The 21,598-nt window shown below is 46.9% G+C and overlaps 1 protein-coding gene across 5 annotated transcripts in view; it reads left to right on the top strand.

Annotated features, from left to right (window-relative positions):
- Positions 1 to 21,598, top strand: part of SHROOM3 (shroom family member 3) — a 174,853-nt gene that overhangs the window by 124,915 nt on the left and 28,340 nt on the right. For 4 of the 5 annotated variants that reach the window (XM_077301117.1, XM_077301119.1, XM_077301120.1 and 1 more), the window contains 2 exons: positions 3,146 to 3,277; positions 17,382 to 17,513. In XM_077301117.1, coding sequence (XP_077157232.1) covers positions 3,146 to 3,277; positions 17,382 to 17,513 — 264 coding nt within the window. Of the gene's footprint in view, positions 1 to 3,145; positions 3,278 to 6,580; positions 6,649 to 17,381; positions 17,514 to 21,598 lie in introns of those variants that run through there. The other variant, XM_077301121.1, reaches the window with a different exon arrangement.

Below are 21,598 nucleotides of genomic sequence, written 5' to 3'. Positions count from 1 at the left end.
GGCTTCTCTTTCTTTCTCTCACCACAATGGAATCCCAGCTATCTGAAATATCCCAAAGCCCTGCAAGCTGGCATGCGGTTGGAGCCCTAAGCCCACGAGGGAGAACAATTGCATCCGGACTCAGCCGAGAGTGCCCTTTTCTTCTCCGGGATTCACAGGAACTGGAGGGACAGAATGTTTCCCTCGCACAGATTTATATTTGGTCTTTTCCCTCCACTTTGCCGCGTTCCAGTGATGGGAACTCAGGCTGTTTGGAATAATCTTCCATGAAAAACATGCATTGTAGTTTTTTTTTGCCGGATTCCAGAAAGCGGTCTGAGGAATTCTCACAAGATCGCCAGTGCTGGCTGGACCACAGTGCCTTAAGGACAGTTCCCTCAGACTTTTCCTTTTGGCTTGAATGAGTTATTTATTTACTATTTCAGATTAGGGTTGTGCACTTTGGCGTCCGAAGGGGCCGTTCCAGGCCGAAGCAGCCAGCGCCTTGCTGGCTGCTTCGGCTTGGAACGGCCCCTTCGGACGCCAAAGTGCACAACCCTATTTCAGATCTCTGACCTCAAAGAAGTAAAACTGGCCTCAACCACGGCCAGAGCCTTTTCAGTCCTGGACCCAATCTGGTGGAAGTCTCCCTTGCAAGATCAGGGCCCTCCTGGACCTTCAACAGTTCCGGAGAGCTAGCAAATCAATGCTATTCCGCCAGGCCTATAGCTGAGAAAATGCTGGCCTCTCTGCTCATAAAATCTTTGGAAGATTTTTAAGGTGGCAGTTTAATATGGCCAAGGGTGGCCTTCCTGAGCCATATGTGAGGGTGGTATACAAATCTAATAAATAAATAAATACTATAATTTAACTCATTTATGTTAATAGATGTTAGTTCAAGGCATTTAAATGTTCACAGAATTATAGAGTTGAAAGGGAATTGTAATAGTGGGAGGTCTCCAGGTTAAGCCTGGAGGATGGCAACCCTATCGTTGTCCACTGTGGAGTCCATCCAGAAATGACAAGATCTCGGAAGCCAGAAACAGGGAGGGGACTGAACGTTCTATACGCTAACAGTTGAGTCAAATTCCTGCGTGCAAAGATTCGGAGGGCGAAACTGAAATAATAAGTTGTAAATATTAATATATCAATATTTACACTGCTCACTTTACATAACACGGGCCTCCTACGTGTGATACCAAACATAATTCTTCCGGATTGTTCTCGCTTGGTTGCTGCAGCGGCGTTCAAAGGCTCCGTGAACCAGCACGGCATAGTTGTTAAGCACGGGGGACTCTAATCTGGAGAACTGGGTTTGAGTCTCCCCTCTTCCTCCACATGAAGCCAGCTGGGTAACCTTGGAACCCAGTTCTCTCTGACCTCTCTCCATCCTGCCTACCTCGCAGGGTTTCCGATGTGGGGAGAGGAAGGGAAGGCGATTGTAAGCCGCTTTGACACTCCTTTGGGTGGAACAAATCAATACTCCTAAAATGTTTGCTGAGACGTTCTCTCCCTCCTTGGCCTCTTCATGCAGCTTTGAAATTCTCCGGTCTTCTTCCGTTTTCCTTAATGACGAACAGAACTGTAAGGATGCCGTTCACTTGGTGAAGCAGGCATTTGCAGTGGCCTGTGCATAGATATCGTCGCCGCCAAACATGTATGTTGGTGAGAAAGTCTCGGTGCTGGAGATCCAAAGATACAGCAGCCGAGAGATGCTTACAGTACAAAATAGGTATTGTGCATCCTGAAGGAACAGATCCTTCAAGAACAGTGGGAAAGGGTGTCGGAATATGTATTCTTGGGTGAGCGAAGAACAAAGGCGCACGAGAGTTTCATTTTACGTTCATACCGATATTGAGGCCGCGGCAAAGGAAAGAAAGAGCCTTTTGTTTTCCGAACAACGGCTCAGCCGTACAACAGAAACGGAGAAATTCGTTTTTAGTAGTCCAAGGAACAGTTCTAATTCATAGCTCTAGAGCAGGGGTAGTCAAACTGCGGCCTTCCAGATGTCCATGGATTACAATTCCCATGAGCCCCTGCCAGCATTCGCTGGGGTTGGACTAGATGGCCTGTATGGCCCCTTCCAACTCTATGATTCTATGAGCGGCAGTCTCATATCTGGAGAACCGGGTTTGATTCCTTACTCTTCATCCACATGCGGCCAGCTGGGTGACCTTGGGCTAGTCACAGTTCTCTCAGATCTCTCTCAGCCTCATCTACCTCACAGGGTGTCTCTTGTGGGGAAAGGAAGGGTAGGCGATTGTGCGCTGCTTTGAGACTCCTTTGGGTAATAAGAAGTGGGGTACAAAAAAACCCCAGTTCTTTTCTGTATCATTGTGCGTGTCTTGTTTAACATAGTTTGTGACCATGAATCTGTAACTTAAAAATAAAGGAAAGTTTTATCTAGTCAGTCAATCTTTATTACAGTTGGCAGGCAGTTCAGAAGCAGGAAAAAACCAATATAAACATTTATTATAAAGTTGATTATTATCTTCATAAAATCTCAACCTACAGCGTTCCTCTTAATATAGCTAAGCTGAGCCCATTGCCCACCAGGCCTGTGCTTTCATTGCAGGGAACAGAAACATAACCACAGACACAGTAGTTCTTTGGTCAACCCCTGCCTGTAAGATTTTCTCAACTTTTTCATCATTGAGAACCCCCTGAAACATTTTCCAGGCTTCAAGAAACCCTGCCGTGACCCCTGTGAAAGGGTCGTTTGACCCCCAAACAGGTCCTGACCCCCAGGTTGAGAACCCCTGCTATAAGGTAAAGGTATCCCCTGTGCAAGCACCGAGTCATGTCTGACCCTTGGGGTGACGCCCTCCAGCGTTTTCATGGCAGACTCAATACGGGGTGGTTTGCCAGTGCCTTCCCCTGTCATTACCGTTTACCCCCCAGCAAGCTGGGTGCTCATTTCACCGACCTCGGAAGGATGGAAGGCTGAGTGAACCTTGAGCCGGCTGCTGGGATCGAACCCCCAGCCTCATGGGCAGAGCTTTCAGACCGCATGTCTGCTGCCTTACCACTCTGCGCCACAAGAGGCTCTCCCACTGCTATAGATGAAGCAAATAGGTAAATAGGGTGTGCCGTTAAAAATAGGATGCGCCATTAACATAGGGTGTGCCATTAAAAATGCTCACGGCTGCTTTATTCCTTTTCACAGAGATACTTTCGCAGCGGACGGACACGTTGGCACCACAGCTTCCCGTTCCCTCAGCTCAGATTGTCTCGGGTCTGACCTGCAATACGTCAAGACCGCATGGCCTGGTGGGTTCAAGCTCCGGCTGAAGAACAGGTGAGGAAGGGAACTTTTCTACCGAGCCCCCTGCTTCTGCCTTGTCTGCGTTGCACGAGATAGATTAAGCAAAACGATGCCAGGCTATTTGAGCTGCATTCATGAGGCGCTTTGGTGATTGCCTGCTGCACTGCCCCTGTGCAGCATTCGACACAGACAAAATCCCAAGACGTCTGAGAGACGCAACATAGTAAATGTAATTGGGGCCATAGAGGTGGGATGACAAGGAACGTGGACAAATGTGTGGGTCCCAGACCGCAAAGGGCCTTGAAGGTCAAAACCAAAACTTCAAACCGTATCCGGGCTGCAACCAGCAACCTATGCAGCTTCCTCAGCAGAAGCTGGATGTGGGCCATCCGAGGTGTTCCGGTGAGGACCCTAAAGGTAAAGGTAAAGGTATCCCCTGTGCAAAGCACCAGGTCATGTCTGACCCTTGGGGTGATGCCCTCCAGCGTTTTCCTGGCAGACTCAATACGGGGTGGTTTGCCAGTGCCTTCCCCAGTCGTTACCGTTTACCCCCCAGCAAGCTGGGTAAGGACCCTAGCAGCTGTATTTTGCACCAGTTGCAATTTCTGGATCAAGGCCAAGGGCAGGCCCGCATAGAGCGAGTTATAGAAATCTATTCTGGAGGTGACCGTCGCATAGATCACCGTGGACAGGTGTTCAAAGGACAGGCAGGGCGCTAGTAGTCAAGCCTGGTATGTCCCAGACAACTTAGGAATGATCTGGAGTCACTCCTAAGCATCTAGGAGGAGAGATGATCTTCTGAGTTACAAACGATTTGAATATTATTATGATTATATTTATTTGTTCAGTGTATATACCGCCCTCCTAGCAAGCCAGCTCAGGGCAGTGCACAACCTCATATAAGTCAAAAACAATTAGTAGCATTTTAAGGCCACTTAAAATCAGCATCTATCATTAGCAGCAGCATCAATTATAGCTATTATTTCTAGCATGCTCCTTAGCAGTAGGTCTGTTTCCAGACTGAGATGTTTTTGTGGGGGTGGCTGTTGTAAGGGGGTGCTATTCGAAGAAGTCTAGACAGTGTTCCCCAACCCCCGGGTCACAGCTCGGTACCGGGTCGTGAAGCCTTCGGTACTGGGCCGCGGCGGGGGGGGGGGAGGGATGCGCAGGTACTGGCATGCCAGTGGGCACGCCTTTCTCTCCCTCTCCCCCCCTCGGATCCCGGGCCTCTCTCTCCCCCCGCCCCGGTCCCCGGCCTGAAAAAGGCTGGGGACATCTGTTCTAGGACATTGTAGATGTGAGGTCCTTTCAGACATTATCCCTCTTGGGTTTCTTGAGGCCACTGAAGAAGCAGAAGTCCGACGAAACTGTTACCACACCTTTGTGTGTGACATTTAAGACAAGACCTCATTTATAAGCAATTTAGGTACTTTGTGACCAAAAATCCTCAATATTCTGAATATAATATTTTTGTAAAAAAAAAAAAAAAAAGTTGAATGAGTATGGATTGATTATACAGGCCTCTCTAGCACAGTAGTTTATTATTTTACCACCTGCACGATGGCACCCCTAATGCTGGGAGATTCCTGGAGGTTTGGGAGGCAGAATTTGGGGGAAGGGGAGATTTGGGAAGGGGAGGAGCCTCAGCTGGAGATAGCTATAGAGCCCTCCCTCCAGAGGAGCCCTTTTCTCCAGTTGTAGTTCCAGGAGACTGGCAACCCGAAGGAGTGTTCCCCGCCCAGGAAAAGAGGAGACAACTTTGCTAGGTGCCTGGCCAGTTTCCTCTTGGTCTGCTAAATTACTAGCTTCTCCCTCACCTCCCATGTCGTCCGGAGGAGGAAATGATTCTCAGCAAAGATGAGATGGTATCAAGGTAATGATGGTACTTCCTCTACGTCCTGGCCACTCCGCCCCTTCCAGCCCCACACCAGGGAGGGGAAGGAGGTGGACACCGACGAGGTGCCCTGAGCAAAGCAGGAATTTTCAGGATATTGAAGATGGTCCTGTGGGGCTGCCTCGGTGGAGCTGCAGATGGGGAGGGAGAGATAGAAGCCCAGGTGACGGGCACTCCCAAAAGGAGGCGAGCTGAGCGGAGAAAAGGAAGGTGCGGCTTGATTCTTTTCTCTCCCCCTTTATCCTCTTCTCCTTTTTCCTCCTGTGGGGAAAGGATTTGGGCATCGGAATCTGGTGGACCTGGGCAGAAGAGATGGGAAGATTTGCCATTCTAGAGGGGTTCAGGTAGGAGGCACTTAGTTTTGGCCTTAGTGTGCCCAAAAATCTTCCTCAGTTAGCAAAACTATTGATGTACTGCCATTTTTTAATGTTTTAATGTGTTAAAGGAATTAAAGGTGTTGCACTGTTTTATTGTTTTATTGTAAACCGCTGCGGGTCTCTTTGAGAGCGGTGGTATACAAGTCCAAAAATAAATAAATAATTTTGAAGTTAATGGCTTTGTTTTCACCATGCCTTAAACTCAAAAGAATTTACATCCTTCTCCTCTCCTCGCTGGCGGTCTTCAAGCAGCGGCGGTATAGATATCATAGATGCTTTAGCCTCGTCCTGCATTGGGTAGTCGGTTGAGCTAGAGGGCCTGGGTTTTTTTATTCTACTTTATCCTCCCAACAGCCCTATGAGGTAGGTTAGTCTGACCATGTACTGATGACCCATGGTCACCCAGAAAGCTACTGTGGCAGGATGGGGATTTGAACTTGGGTCTCCCAGATCCTTATCCTTCACTCTTACTATGCCAAGCTGGCTCTGTACAGTAGAAACGTCACTGCTATTGCAGCCCAGGTTTTCATTCCCATATGCTAAAGAGGCAGTCGGCTTTTTAAACCATGCAGCACTCTGCCTTTTCTGCAGTGGAAATTGCAGTGGAAATGTTTTAATCTTTAAACATCCTCCCCCCCTCCCCAATTAAACATCTACACCTACCTTGAGGTGTGGAGCCAGGTTAATTGGTGGAGCTGAATGCAGTTACTGGCAGGGTCAGTTATTTGCTGATAGCGTTTGTGTTTTTATTGTGTTTTTATTATCTTGTTGTGAACCACCGCAAGCCGGCTGGGCCAAGAGCAGCGATCAATATATCTAATAAATAATAAATTGCTCCAAAAGCTCGGGTCATGCCCTTATCTCGGCACAATGGGCTTCCTGAAGTCTCCAAAAACACATTTTCCTGTCTTTCCTAAACATTTTCCCGTTCCGCGTTAAGAGAGCATCGGAAGGCGTCTCACAGGTTCAGTTCTAAGCAGTTAACCCCTTCCAAAGCCCAAGGATTTCAGGTGAACTTGGGAGGGTGTTAACTCAGTTGAGGATTGTTCTGCCATTCGCAGAGAAGAAGAGAGACGAAGGAAGAGAGCCTGGGCCTTTTGACAGCATCTGCAGATAAGCTCTGCAAGCGGAAGGTAAACAAAAGGAATCCCCGATTTCACCTCTGTGCACTGCAGGATATCCTGTTCCGATCCTTGCAGTGCGTGTTCTCCTGACTGTACGCCCACACAGTTTCTTTTCCCATGCCTAATCCCTCACGGAGTTGCACCCTTGTAAGCCCATTGACTTCAGCGGATTTAGAAGGGTGTAACTCTTCTCAGGACTGCACCGTCGGTGCGTTGGCAGGTGCTGGCCGATCCCTGAGGATGCACGGGTAGAGTTTTCCTCTCTGGCACGCTCCGGGAGCTACCCTTTGTGATTTTTCCCCCCTTTAATCTTTCAAAGCAGTTGTGCTGTTTCATGTTGACAGAGTGAAGGAATGACGGGGGAGGGAGAGAGCCAAACGGAGCATTTCCCCATGCGGGTGACAGAAACGCCCGTGACTTTTTGTTCCTGATAATGATGTGACATGTTTGCCGATGCAGAGGTGTTTCTTAAAATATTGCTGCTTGCTTTGAAAAGTTCTCTGTGTGTGTGTTTGTGTGTGTGATAAAGCAATGTCCACATGCGCAATTAAGGTAATCAGCTGAACCATTCTCAGCAATGTTTAAATCTGCCGTTGTAATGCTTGAAGAGACTCCCGTGCTATTGAATAAAGATCAAGAGTTGGGATGCCAAGAATTATGCAGCTGGGATGCCAAGAATTATGCAGTCTGAGACTGCTCCCCTGCCACCCCACGGAGCATCCACCGCTGGAGACCGAGAGGGGCTACAAAATGTGGCTGCGATACTGCATCGTCGGAGGGGGAACGGGGCTGTCCAAAGCAGAACAGCTAGCAGGCCTTCTTCTGAACCTTCTCTCAAGCAGTTCTTCCGATCCCCGGCATGGTTAAATTTCCTTTTGTAGTACATAACAGAGCCTCTTGTGGCGCAGAGTGATAAGGCAGCAGACATGCAGTCTGAAAGCTCTGCCCATGAGGTTGGGAGTTCAATCCCAGCAGCCGGCTCAAGGTTGACTCAGCCTTCCGTCCTTCCGAGGTCGGTAAAATGAGTACCCGGGGGGGTAAACGGTAATGTTACCCCAAGGGTCATACATGACCCGGTGCTTGCACAGGGGATACCTTTACTTTTACCTTTAATGCATAACAAAGACGTTGTTTTATACCGCAGGAGTAACGTATCCCCTTATGCAAATCAAACTACTTAATACGTAAATCCTGTGTTAGGGAAGCCCTGACCTGTCCCAGGTTAGCCTTATCTCTTCAGATCTTGGAACCTAAGCACCGTTGGGGAACATATTGATATTGGCACAAATAAAGAGCTGGATTTTACACCTGCCTGGCCCTAGATGATTTTATTAGGATGTTTATATGCCTGTTTTTCTCCAGTGGGGACCCAAGTTGGCTTAGAACGTCATCCTCTGGCATTCGCTGGCAGGGGGCTCCTGGGAATTGTAGTCCATGGACATCTGGAGGGCCGCAGTTTGACTACCCCTGCTGTAGACTATAGGGAAATGGCTGCCTTGGAGGGCGGAGCCTACAGCGTTGTCCCCTACTGAGGTCCCCTCCCCCCCCGAGGCCCCTCCCTCGACCCAGAGCTGACAACCCTCGGTGTGTTTGTGTTTGGAGGGGGCGTGATATTCCAAGAAAAAAAGTTTTTCACATTGCATGTGTGTGAGATTTTTAAACATTTGTGCTTGTCTGCAGCGGCCCTTGTAAATGCTTGTCTCGCCGCTCTGTCTGCACTGTGTTTGGGGCTCATACCATTGCTTGGAAATGAGTTTGCAAACAGGAAGTAGCCTTACGACAAAAGAACGTCTGAGTGGGAGTGAATTCCAAGCTCCACCGTGCCGCCCACAGAAAGCACAATTCTCCTTTACTAATGTAAACACAGAAAGATGGATTATGTGGCATGGCATCAGGTGAAACTCAAATGGCAGGGGTGGGGAGATAGTTATTTCCTGCCGTCTGGGAACCTTAGGAGTTTATGGCCAGATGTGAGTTGTTGAAAGCCAGTTGTTGTTCTGTTCAGCTTCAGTTTGCTGTGCATTTAGATTAGGGGTTCCCAAAGTTGGTGGTACGTCCCCCGGCGGCGGTGGAGGGATCCGGGGGGGGGGTCAATGAGGAATCTGGGCTGCAGGGGAGGCAGCAGTCTAACTATTCCTGATGAGGCTGCGTTATCCTACTGAGAGATGTTCCAAGGTTCAGAGAGATGTTCAGCAGTGGAATAGGCTGCCTAAGGAGGTGGTGAGCTCCCCCTCACTGGCAGTCTTCAAGCAAAGGTTGGATACACACTTTTCTTGGATGCTTTAGGATGCTCTGGGCTGATCCTGCGTTGAGCAGGGGGTTGGACTAGATGGCCTTTATGGCCCCTTCCAACTCTATGATTCTATGATTCTATAAGGTGGTCTGCCATTGCCTGCCTCTGGCTAATAGTGACTGGACTTTGTTGGTGGTCTCCCATCCCCGTACTGACCAGGCAACCCCTGCTTAGCTTCCTGAAGGAAAGGACAGTTCCAGAGGTTGGGCTGGGTGAGATCATATTCCTGCTGAGTTCCTTCCCTCCTCAGACTCTGTCCTTCCTAGCTTTGCCCCAAATCTCCAGGGATTTCTTAACAGGGTTGGCAACCCTTCCCCAAATTTCTCTATTTTGGGGAGGCTGGAAAAACCTTCTGCTTGCTCCTGGCCATGGGATTTTCCATTGCTTGCTTCTCTCTGTTCCCACCCCATGCCCCCAAGGCGTTTCATCTTGCTATCCACCACTGGGATGTTTTCATACATACTTATGTGCCATCAAGTCGCAACCAACTTTGGGTGACCCCAGTGAAGGGGTTTCAAAGCAAGTGAGGAGCAGAGGCAGTTTGGCATTTCTTTCCCCCGCAGAGCCTTCCTTGGTGGTCTCCCATGCAAGTACTGACCCTGCTTAGCTTCTGAGATTGGCCTAGACAGTACCATTCTGTATCAGGATATTTTCCTGGAAGATGAAGAGTTGGTTCTTAGATGCCACTTTTCTCTACCTGAAGGAGTCTCAAAGCGGCTTCCAATCACCTTCCCTTTCCTCTCCCCACAACAGACACCCTGTGAGGGAGGTGAGGCTGAGAGAGCCCTGAGATTACTGAAGAAAAGAAGAGTTGGTTCTTATATGCTGCTTTTCTCTACCCGAAGGAGTCTCAAAGTGGCTTACAGTCGCCTTCCCTTTCCTCTCCCCACAACAGACACCCTGCGAGGGAGGTGAGGCTGAGAGAGCCCTGAGATTACTGAAGAAAAGAAGAGTTGGTTCTTATATGCTGCTTTTCTCTACCTGAAGGAGTCTCAAAGTGGCTTACAGTCGCCTTCCCTTTCCTCTCCCCACAACAGACACCCTGCGAGGGAGGTGAGGCTGAGAAAGCCCTGAGATTACTGAAGAAGAAGAAAAGAAGAGTTGGTTCTTAGATGCCGCTTTTCTCTACCTGAAGGAGTCTCAAAGTGGCTTACAGTTACCTTCCCTTTCCTCTCCCACAACAGACACCCTGTGAGGTGGGCGAGGCTGAGAAAGCACTGATATTACTACTTGGTCAATGGCCATAAATGCATCATCATCATAATCATCATCATGATTAATATTTCCTACCTGCTCTCTTGGCGTCCCAACTCATGGCAGGTTACAATATAAAAAGTCCCTCAACAATAACCCTACTGAAACCCCCACTTAAACCACACAGAATAATATATAAGAGATGTAAGAACAGCATGAGTATTTAGGTATGCCTTGCTCTCACTTCTCAGCAACCTTTGGGAAACCTATGTGGGTTTTCTTCAATCTCTAGGGAGATTGGGGAAGGGGGCAGCTAACCCCATATGCCACATTTGATTGTAATAATTCCTTAGGAAAAATGATATGTATCTCTAGGAAGCCCAGCAGTTCTGCACACGGGACGATCATTTTTAGAAACTACATAGGCCCACCTGCGGCGTGTTATATCTAAAACCACTGGAGCATGCAAAAACCGCAAATCCCTTTCCTTCAAATGCAAGGGTGACTGATCTTCAGTCAATAGTCCTTTAGATTGCATTTCTCCTTTTTTTTCTGTTTGTTTTGTTTTGTTTGCAATTTGATCGTTCGTATAAGCATCAGCCAGCCTTTGAACCTCGTTAGGACGGTCCCCACCTCCCATCGCCCCGCAGGCCTCGCTTTCACACCCACTAAATACTTATGCGTTTTCAATCCAGTTTCAGGGCACTTTGCATCTGGATTTTAATGTGTGAAACGCCAAAATCCACTTGCAAACGGTCACTGAAGTGGGTGGAAAGTGTATTATTCCGACTCGGAACCTTGGTCTAACCTAGGCCCATTCTGCACATGTAAGATAATACACTTCGTATGCACTTTGGAAGTTGATTTTCCTGGTCTGCACAGGAAAATCCAGCTGCAAAAGCACATTGAAAGAGCATTATCCTATGAGTGCAGAATGAGCTCCAGTTAGTATTATCTTATCCAGGCTTTCTCAATCAGAGTTTTGAGAAACCCTGGGGTTTCTTGACAGCCCTGGAAGGGTTTCCCAAATAGGTGGGAGTTAATTAATTTTTATATATATATTTAAATTTGTTAAACATTTATCGGGTGATTACCATATATGTTCATGTTGACTCCCCCACCCCAAAAAAAGTCCAATGATGAGCCTGGAGAAGGTGGGAAAGGGAGGGGCCTTGGTTGGATACATACACATTCCAATACTACGTGATTATTCACTTGAAATCACATCCATAGTTGTAAAATCTTTGGTGGAAGTTCTAAGCTTTCTTTAGCATATTTTTATTGCAATTGTTTTGTTGTTGTTCATATATATCTCCAGATGTTTGACTTGTTCCCACCTATACGTTGTAACACTATGGAATGCCAATAAAGGTAATGAATTGAATTGAATTATTCAAAATATTCAATTCAATTCATTACCTTTATTGGCATTCCATGGCGTTACAACGTATAGGTGTCCATGGGGTCGCGATGGGTCGGACACGACTTCGCACCTAACAACAACAACAATTCAAAATATGAACAAAAGCAGTTGATCCCTAGGAGTGAAAGCAATTGATATACCTTGGGGGGTCCACAAAAACCCCAATAAATGTATTTTATCGTATGCAAGAACAGGGCTTCCCTAAGGTGTTTCATACCCCAGGCATTTCCTTTCTTGACAGCTTCAACTGCACACATCCAGCAGTCTCCTGCCTTCCCTCCCTCACACCAGTTGCCCCTGGGCCATATGTCTGACACCTCCACAGTAGGTGAAATGAGACCCTGGAGAGCAGCTACCTGTTTGAGAAGGCAATACTGACTTTAATGCACTTCTGGTCTGATTTCTAGATCAAAGCCAAGGTGTGGAAAGACAATGCATCACATTAACTTCTGCCCTTCCCATTTACAATTGAAACGATGCACTCAAAAGTTATTTGGAATTCTGTGGCTCCTCCCCCAAACACTACCCCGTACCCTAAGCAGAATAAGCAAGTTTCAGATCGTATTGCCAAATTGTCATTTTGCCTTTGGCTATTTGGCTTACAGGAGATGAAGGAGCTCGTAAATCGGGAGAATAAGCCATTAGGATGTTTATGCAAGAGAAGGGAATTTGCAAGTCTTGGCAAATTTGAAGGGGAATTATTTCTTGTTAAGCAGGGCATTTTACACCGACTCCCAGGGGCGGAACCATGGATTTGGAAGGGTGTAACATTGTTTAGAATTACACTGTGTATAAATTAAGCCGGTTAATCTTTTGATGGACTGTTGATTATTTGATGGACGCCCAGTTGGCCAAGCGACACTTTTACAAAAACACTTTAGAACTCCAGCACTATAAAAAAAACTCTAGAAAGTGTGCCGTTTGAGGAGATGCATTCCCCTTTCTTACACTAGAAGAAATCCCTCTTCTAACCGGTCCACTTGGCTTCTTGTCATTCAGTGAAAACAAGGTACGTTCCCCACCATCACCTGTCTTCAAAATCACTGTTTTATTCTTATTTATATTATTTATTTATGTGATTTATATCCTGCCACTCCCATACAATGGCTCGTGGCGGGTCACAAAGTCCTCATTAAAAAAAAAAACCATTAAAAACCTCATTAAAAGGACACACCGATACAATACAGAAAAACGACAGCAAACCAGATTTAATCGAATGTAGATTTAATCAAATACTTCATTGACAACTCCTACGGTTCCTCAGCAAATCTTTTTAATCCAGGGAGGCTTTTGTTGAGGAATCTTAAACATCACCTTGATTTCTCCTCTGTATAAAATTACAATAACCATGAACATATGAAGCTGTGTTTGTGTATACTCAGAATGGTATTGGTTCCAAGTGTCTTGTGCAGGGGTAGTCAAACTGCGGCCCTCCAGATGTCCATGGACTACAATTCCCAGAAGCCCCTGCCAGCATTCGCTGGCAGGGGCTTCTGGGAATTGTAGTCCATGGACATCTGGAGGGCCGCAGTTTGACTACCCTTGGTCTTGTGCATCACTTACTGCCTGTGTGTTTTACCAGGAGCTGCCGGGGATCAAACCTGTGACCCTCCGCAAGCCAAGCAGATCCTGTGCTCCTGAGCCAAGCTACTCTTATAGTGCTAGAGTTTTGCAAACAGCAAGCTGAGCCCGCCGTAAATCCTGTATCCTAAGAAAAGTCCAATTGTCGGTTTTCGGGTTGGCATTTCTGCACACTTGACCACCCACACAACATTTGCAGTTGCTGACAAGTCCAGTTCCCTTGGGGGCCCTCCCGTTTATTCTCCTTACCCTTCCCAAAACGCTCGTTTCCACCCCTGATTAAAGGGCGAACTGTGTCGCCTTTTCCTTTCCCACCGAAACACATCCCCCTCCACTCTTTTGCACGAAGAAACGGTGCCAATTCGTCTTGGGCAGCGTTCAGCCAAAGTTAAACATTTTAAGTTACATTTATTTCAATGGGGGACCGAAGTAGCGGGTCACCACCTCGGCCCACAGCAGGATAAAAACAAAAAAAAACCCAAACAATAGCCGCATTGTAGCGCCTTTTAGGAAGACGAGCCAAAATAACACTCGCACACCATTCTCGCTCTCGTTCGTCTAGTCTCCATGAAAGGGCCCGCATGGCTTTTGTTTTCCATTTACTTGGGCAAGTTGTGCTTTTAATGTTCTTTCCTCGGAAACCAGTAGGACTTTGGCTGGTTCCTCCTCCTCTTCCCCCCTCCTCCTTCCCTCCTCTTTTGTGCTGTGGGCCTGCTCACAAAAAATGCCTGCACAAAGATGCATTCTGAACCACTGTGTGCATATGAGGCCGGGTGTTGCTCAGTGCAAATCAACCTGCGTGTTCTCCGTGGATTCTGCCTCCCCTGCTGTTTTTCTTTCCTTGTACATCTTGCCCGACCCCTCCTCCTCACCAGTGGAAGCTGCCAGCCCCACTTCTCCCCACCCCTGCCCGTTTTCCACTTCCTTCATTTGCACATCGAGGCGCAGCCTGCAGACAATTCCTTGCAGGTGTGCGATTGTGTCTTCCTAGCCGCTGGATGCCTGCTCTCTCGGGGCCTCTGTTGCGGTTCAGTTACCGCAGCTGAGCTTTGACCCTAAGCTTTGATTGAAGCAAAAAATATAAGGAGAGCTTCTAAGAAGGTTTGCTATTGGGGATACAAACCCAAAGATGGATGCAGGTGTGGGTCTGAAGCAGTGGGACAAAGATTGAGACCAGTGGCACCCTTAGGACCAACAAAGTTTAATTCTGGGAATAAGCTTTCGTGTGCATGCGCATTTCTGTTCCGAAGAAGGGTCTGAGTTCCGTTCAAGGCAGCTACGTGTGTGTGTTGCTGTGTGATATCCAACACTGGTTCAGACTATGCTCGACTGGTTGTCCAGCAGGGGACTGGATTTGAGGTCCTTTCTTAGGGGTTGCCAGCCTCCAGGTGGGAGATCTCTCAGCATGACACCTGATCCCTAGAGGTCACGTCCCCAGAGAAAACGACTGCTTTGCAGGCAGGACTTTATGGCAGCCGTTCTTGACTGTTTTACCATTGAGAACCCCCTGAAATATTCTTCAGGCCTTGAGAAATCCCAGAAGTGATGCGATCAGAAGAAGAAGAGGAGGAGGAGAAGGAAGATGAGGAGTTTGTTCTTATATGATTGGAAAACATAGCTTTGCACATGCCCATCTGGGGCCCCTCCCCTTCCCACCCCGCCCAGGCTCATCATTGGCTATATTGGGAGGATCAGCATAACCATATATGGTCATACCACCCTATAAATGTTTAACAAATTTTAAAAATATATATAAATTAATTAGCTCCCACCCATTCAGGAAGCCGTTCCAGGGCTGTCAAGAAACCCCAGGGTTTCACAAAACCCTGGTTGAGAAATCCTGCCTTATGGCATATACCCCACTGTGGTTTCTTCCCCAAACCCTGCCCTTCACACGCACTACTCCCAATCTCCAGCTAGTCCCCCTGACCCAGAGTTGGCAACCCTGTCTGGGACTCTCCAGCCTTCTCTTTTGAAGTTAGCAAACGCACACGGCTCTCTTCTTATACTAGTACTTATATTCGTCAAAGGCCATTCCCCATGTTAGACCATTCTTTGACTAACATTCCCCAATACCTTTGAGCCGATGGCCTATTTAAAACACTAATATAAGGAAATGCTATACGATTTTTCCACACTAACCTTTCACTGTTGTTACAACAATCTTATAGGGGAGGACTCAACCACTCAACCACTGAAGAAGATACTGAAAAAGGAAATTATGTAGAAACAAGTATGGTTGTTTCTTCATGTATATATTAAAAATGGTATTAAAATTGAATATATATAGAGTTAGAACAAGAATATTCTCTTGGGTAGGTTCCTTGATTTTCTGTTAGTATTTGGAAACTAAGCAGGGTTAGTTTTTGCCTACTACTTAGATTGGAGTCGGGTCTTACTACGCAGAGGAAGGCAGTGGCAATCTGCTGCTCATCCTTTGCTCGGGACACCCCATGATGGGTAGCCAGAAGTTGTTTGCAGATTGCCAGTCCCTTAAGTACACAGGCATAAGTACTTTGGTATATAGCCTACCCGTTACAGATGCTAATTAGTTCCTACCTCTTCCTGTTGTATCTGCTAATTTTGTTCCTCCTGCACTAGATTCCACGTTAATCCTCCTTTGCTTGGCTATGTGGGGGTGGCCCACGCCTACTTGGACTGAACTGGGTCAAGACAGGCAGCCCTGTTAGTCTCCCTCTAGCAGTAGGAAAGAGCCAGAATCCAGTAGCACAGGGGTAGTCAACCTGTGGTCCTCCAGATGTTCATGGACTACAATTCCCACGAGCCCCTGCCAGCAAACGCTGGCAGGGGCTCATGGGAATTGTAGTCCATGAACATCTGGAGGACCACAGGTTGACTACCCCTGCAGTAGCACATTAAAGACTAACGTTTGTAGCAGGAGATGACCTCTCATGCGTCCTTGCTCACTTCTTCAGCTGCACCTAGAAGCTGAGTCCTAGTAGAAAAGAACCAGAATCCAGGAGCACCTTAAAGACTTACAAAATTTGCAGCAGGGCATGAGCTTTCTAAGAGTCACTGCTCACTTCTTCAGAACGGATTACTGTTTAGATTGAACGGGGTTTTAAATAGACCTGTGTTTGTACTCCCTCTCTCCTTCCACCTTCTTGTTGTGTATATGAATTCACATGATGGATGTACACCTCAGCGCTGTCTCGTTAAACTTTATGCTGGAACAAATCCTTTAAATCTCCAAAGACAGCTGTTTTATTTTGATGCCACAGATAACTCAGCTTCTCATCCGGAAGCTTGATTCCATCCGTGCCTGATCACGCTCTCTTTCTTCGAAAAGCAAACATGCTTTAAAATAGATTTTTTAAAAGTCATACCCCCCTCCCCTGTTCTTGACAATGTTTTGATATTCCTCTGTCATTCTACCAGATTGATGTTGGCAGCGCTGTCATACTCTTATGAGACCTAAGCTCAATGGACGTCATCAGATGCTATCTTGGAAATTTAAATGATCTTTTTGATAATTGGATTGGAATTTTATTAATAGAGTGTTTATTTGGTTTTATATGTATGGGGTTTTTTATCTTGTATGTAAACTGCCAAGAGCCAGTATTCCGGCGAGTGACGATATATAAATATGATTATAAAATAAATAAATTTCAATGGTCTGATCCAATATAAGTCAAAGCATCTCTCTCCTCTGGGACTCTTAGCTACCAGTAGCAATTGTTGAAACTATCTTACTCTCTGTTAGAAGATTACTTCTCTATACCGATGTTGTATTGAAGTCCCTTGATAAAGCCAAAGAGCGAAACGCCTTGGGATTTATATAAAAGAATAAAGAAGGATGGAGGTTTGAAGACTCCATAAAAATCATTTTTGTATATTTGAATTGCCATATTGGTATCCAAGTGGCTCTGTACTTGCCCTGACTCTTTAACATGGCATTGTCTTTAAAGCTGTCAGCTTGACCACATGGTAAGAATAAACACAATGAAACCCTGAATGCTTGGGACTCAAAACGTCCTCATGCACCAAGACCCAGAAAATCAGTCATTGATGGGACTTTCCCAGTGAACTGTGCTTGCGAATCCTGACAGATTGAAGAGCAATAAGCAACAGGAAAGAAGCTATCATATGTTGCTAGTCTGGATGGCATCTAGCCCACGGTTAACAACCAAAGCAATGTTATAGAACAGTCACCAGTCTGTTGTCCCACCTGTCCGTCTGTCTAGGACACAGGCCCTCTCTAACCGTTTTACCCCTTCGTTTTCTTTCCAGACGAAGTGACCCTGGAGGCCGTCCGCACTCTTGGCATTCAGCCAAAATCACAGAGAACCCACCCGATCTCAGTATGATGCAAATATCTCAGGGCATGATTGGCTCTCCGTGGCACCAAGCCTACCATTCCAGGTAAGCCTTGCAACTCCTTCCCTTGCTTCCCTTTGAATATCAGAGCCAGGTGTTCTTCTCATTCCAGGAAGAAGAAGAATTCTCACTTCCTCTGTCACAGTCAGTTCCTTCTCAGTTGCTGACCAAGAATCTGATGTGTTCATCCATAACTTTGAAAAGAACCTGCCAGATGCTGGACTTCCCATTAAGGATGCAGACAGGTGCCAAGGTTATTTGGGAAGCAGCTGCGGCTTAGTTGAAGAGCCTCTGCTTTGCATGCAGAAGGTCTCATGTTCAATGCCCAGCATCTCCCATTTGAAAGGACCAGGCGGTGGGTGATGGGAAAGACCTCTGCCTGAGACCCTGAAGAGTTGCTGCCAGTCTAAGCAGACAATAGTGACCTTGTAGGACCAAGGGTCAGATTCAGTACAAAGCAGCCTCTTTTGTCATCAGGCATGGAGCAGAATTCTGCACCAAGAATTCTGCGGTCATAAAGACACGTTATTAAAATTTCTTATATTTGCTCCAATGACTACAAATCTCCTGTTTTCTCCATCTTTGGAGATTTGTAAACAGAGGCTGGACAGCCATCTGAGGGAGAGGCTGATTCTGTGAAGGTTCAAGGGGGTAGCGGATTACAGTGGATGAGCAATAGGGTTGTGAATGTCCTGCATAGTGCAGGAGGTTGGACTAGATGACCCAGGAGGTCCCTTCCAACTCTAGGATTCGGTGATTCTATGATTTTATGATTCCTCCATTTGACAAAAAATCAAACAAAAAAAAAACACATGTATACTGCAGAATCCTGCTTTTCTTTACCATTTCTCTTTTCTGCCATGAAACCACAGTTGACCAGGCCAGTAGGCTTTCTCAAACAGCGGTTTTGTGAAACCTTGGAGTTTCTTGATGTCCTTTGAAGTTAATTACATTTGTATATATTTTAAAAGATTTGTTAAACATTTATCGGGTGATGTGACTATATATGGTCATGTCGACCCACCCACCTCCTTCCAAAATGGCCAACAATGGGCCTGGAGGGGGTGGGAAGGAGAGGGGCCTTGGATGGGCGTGTCCACAGCTCTGCTTCCCAACCCTATTCTGCACCATTGCACCACTGCTGGAGTTTCTCGAAGCCTGAAGAATGTTTCTTGATGGGGAAAAAAGTTGAGAAAAGCTGCTGTGGGGTTTTCAAGGCAAGGGGTGGCTTGCCATTGTCTTGCCTCTACACAGCAGCCCTAGACTTCCTTGGTAGTCTCTCATGCAATTACCACCCAGGGCCAACCCCGCTGTCTAGGCCAGGGGTAGTCAAACTGCGGCCCTCCAAATGTCCATGGAGCCCCTGCCAGCAAACACTCATGGGAATTGTAGTCCATGGTCTAGGCCAGGGGTAGTCAAACTGCAGCCCTCCAGATGTCCATGGACTACAATTCCCAGAAGCCCCTGCCAGCATTCGCTGGCAGGGGCTTCTGGGAATTGTAGTCCCTGGACATCTGGAGGGCCGCAGTTTGACTACCCCTGGTCTAGGCTATCCAGACCAGGTCGTCTAATCAGTTATTTACATAGAAGCGATTATATAGAAACTCCTTCCTTTTTCCTATCCCGGGTTTCCAATTTTTAGTCAACTATTTAGAAACTTAGGAGACAGAAGACGACACGGCTGGAAAGCTCTGGGGATGTTTCTGTGCCTCCTTTTATACATGTCGACAAATCCCTCTGCCTCTTGGCACGCCTTTCGTTCCCCCGCAGATTCCAAATCTCAGCACAAGGCCCCTAACATAGCCACTGGAATTTCAAGCCCCTCTGTGAAACCTAAATACTGGCACCACTAGTAATTTATGGAGATTAAAAGAGTAATTTATGGAGATCAAAAGAGCCATGGGATGGGAAAGCAGGAAGAGACTCTAGGGTTACAAAAAAGAGAGAAAGAAACTCTTGCAGCAGAGCGACGTGTGTCCTGTCTCCCCTGACACCCAGCACAAATCATCCAGCAAAAGCATTCATTTCATCCCAGGGAACTTTGCCACAGAGGCGACGCTGATGACCTGGCAGAGAACCGCAGCCCCCGGATTGTGCTGTGCCTGCCCAGTCTCTGTTGGCAGAGATGCTGTTGCTCCAGGTGTTTCCTCGTGGAGGGATACCAGTGGCACCTAGTGGACACATTTGCCAGGCTCCTAGATAGAAAACCTGGCATTGACAAATGCCAGGAAAATGCCAGGTCTGGAGACCATCAGAGGTGCCAGAGACCGTTTATGCACTGGGCACTTTACTGCCCCAGCTCTCATGCAGGAACACAAATAGGGGGTAGATGAGGTGCACTGGGCCAACTGCTCCCCTGTGTGGGTTCAGGAAGAGATGGGGCCACCTGCCACGACTAAAACTCCAGCCTGCAACCCAGCATGAAACCTCCAGTGCATAAACGGTCAGAGTGTCACAAATTGAGATGTTTCTCTCACAAAGACAAGGAGCAAAAAGAGCTGAGAAAGTGAATTCTTTTTTTTTTCACAGAGCAAAATTTAGAGTCCAGGGGCACCTTTGAGACCAGCAAAGTTTAGTTCGAGGTGTGAGCTTTCACGTTGCGTGCACACTTCCTCAGACAAGGAAATAGAAATAATCAGAGTACTAATATAAGAAGAGAGGAAACTAGCAATAAATTAGTAAATAGCATCATGAAGGCACCCAACGAATGATGAAGATGCTTAGCACAAGCAAAAGCCTTGCTAGAATAACGAACTGAGCCCATCAGTCCTTTGGATTCACGAAAACATCAGGAGAATAACAATGTTGAGGTTGGTGATTAATCGCAGACGTTTTCCCAGTTGTGAAAAGGAGTAATTACAAGAGACCTGCTGCTAGCTCCATCCGCCTCCACCCAAGTGGAGAAGTGGTTAATTCCGCAGAAGTACATAAAAGTGGCTTATAATCATGCTTGGTCCAAAATTAAAATTCTAAAAAGGTATTCCATGTAGTACCTTTAATAAAAGCTGTTACATAGATTGTGGTTAACTTGGCTGAAGCCACTCCTCTTTCTGGCTGGATTCCTTCCCGTTCCCTGTTTTATTTCTTCTGCTTCGCCTGGCAAAACAGGGAAAATTAGTTTGCTGGGTCTTCCTCCTCCACTTTGTGTGGAAAAAATCAGCCTTTCGCTGGGAGCGATCCGTGAAGAGATCACAGAAGCAGGAAGGTAACCTGGCCTTGGGCAAGAGTCACAAAGAGCACCAAAGATTTTTAAATGATTAACTCATAATAATCTTAGAAATCATAGAGTTGGAAGGGGCCATACAGGCCATCTAGTCCAACCCCCTGCTCAGTGCAGGATCAGCCTAAAGCAGGGGTAGTCAACCTGTGGTCCTCCAGATGTTCATGGACTACAATTCCCATGAGCCTCTGCCAGCCATGAACATCTGGAGGACCACAGGTTGACTACCCCTGGCCTAAAGCATGCAGGATAAATCCGCTCTCCAGCCACTGCTTGAAGACCACCCATGAGCGGGAGCTCACCACCTCCTTAGGCTCTTGGACTGTGAAATATTTTCTCCTGATATCTAGCTGATACCATTCTACACCTAGTTTAAACTCATCACTGGGTCCTGTTATTTACAGCCAACAGGAACTGCTCTCTGTCCACCTCCAAGACCGTTTATGCACTGAGAACTTCACTGTCCCAGCTCCTGTGCAGGAGCACAAATCAGGGGTGGATGAGGTGCACCAGGCCAAATGCTCCCCTTTGTGGGTGCAGGAAGAGGTGGGACAACCTGCCACAACTAAAACTCCAGCCTGCAGCCTGGCGTGAAACCTCCAGTGCATAAACGGTCCAAGTGACACCCATTCATATTCATAAAGACAGCAATCATCCCCTTTCCAGTTCCTCTTCTCCAGGCTGAACATTCCCAAGCCTTTCAGCCTTTCATCCTAGGGCTTGGACCCCAGGCCCTGGCTAATCCTCATTGCTCTCCTCTGCACCCTCTCAATTTTGTCCGCCTCCAGAACTACATACAGGTCTCCAGGTATGGTCTGACCAATGTGGTATACAGCGGGACTTGTGATATCAATATGATGCCTATAACAATAGATAGCTATAACAATTGATTCTAATCAAACTAAAATAT

This window comes from Paroedura picta, chromosome 10 (assembly GCF_049243985.1).
Source record: "Paroedura picta isolate Pp20150507F chromosome 10, Ppicta_v3.0, whole genome shotgun sequence".
In the NCBI taxonomy this organism is placed as follows: Eukaryota; Metazoa; Chordata; class Lepidosauria; order Squamata; family Gekkonidae; genus Paroedura; species Paroedura picta.
Note: the sequence above shows the minus strand (reverse complement) of the source record. Positions and strands in the feature narration are given on the sequence as shown.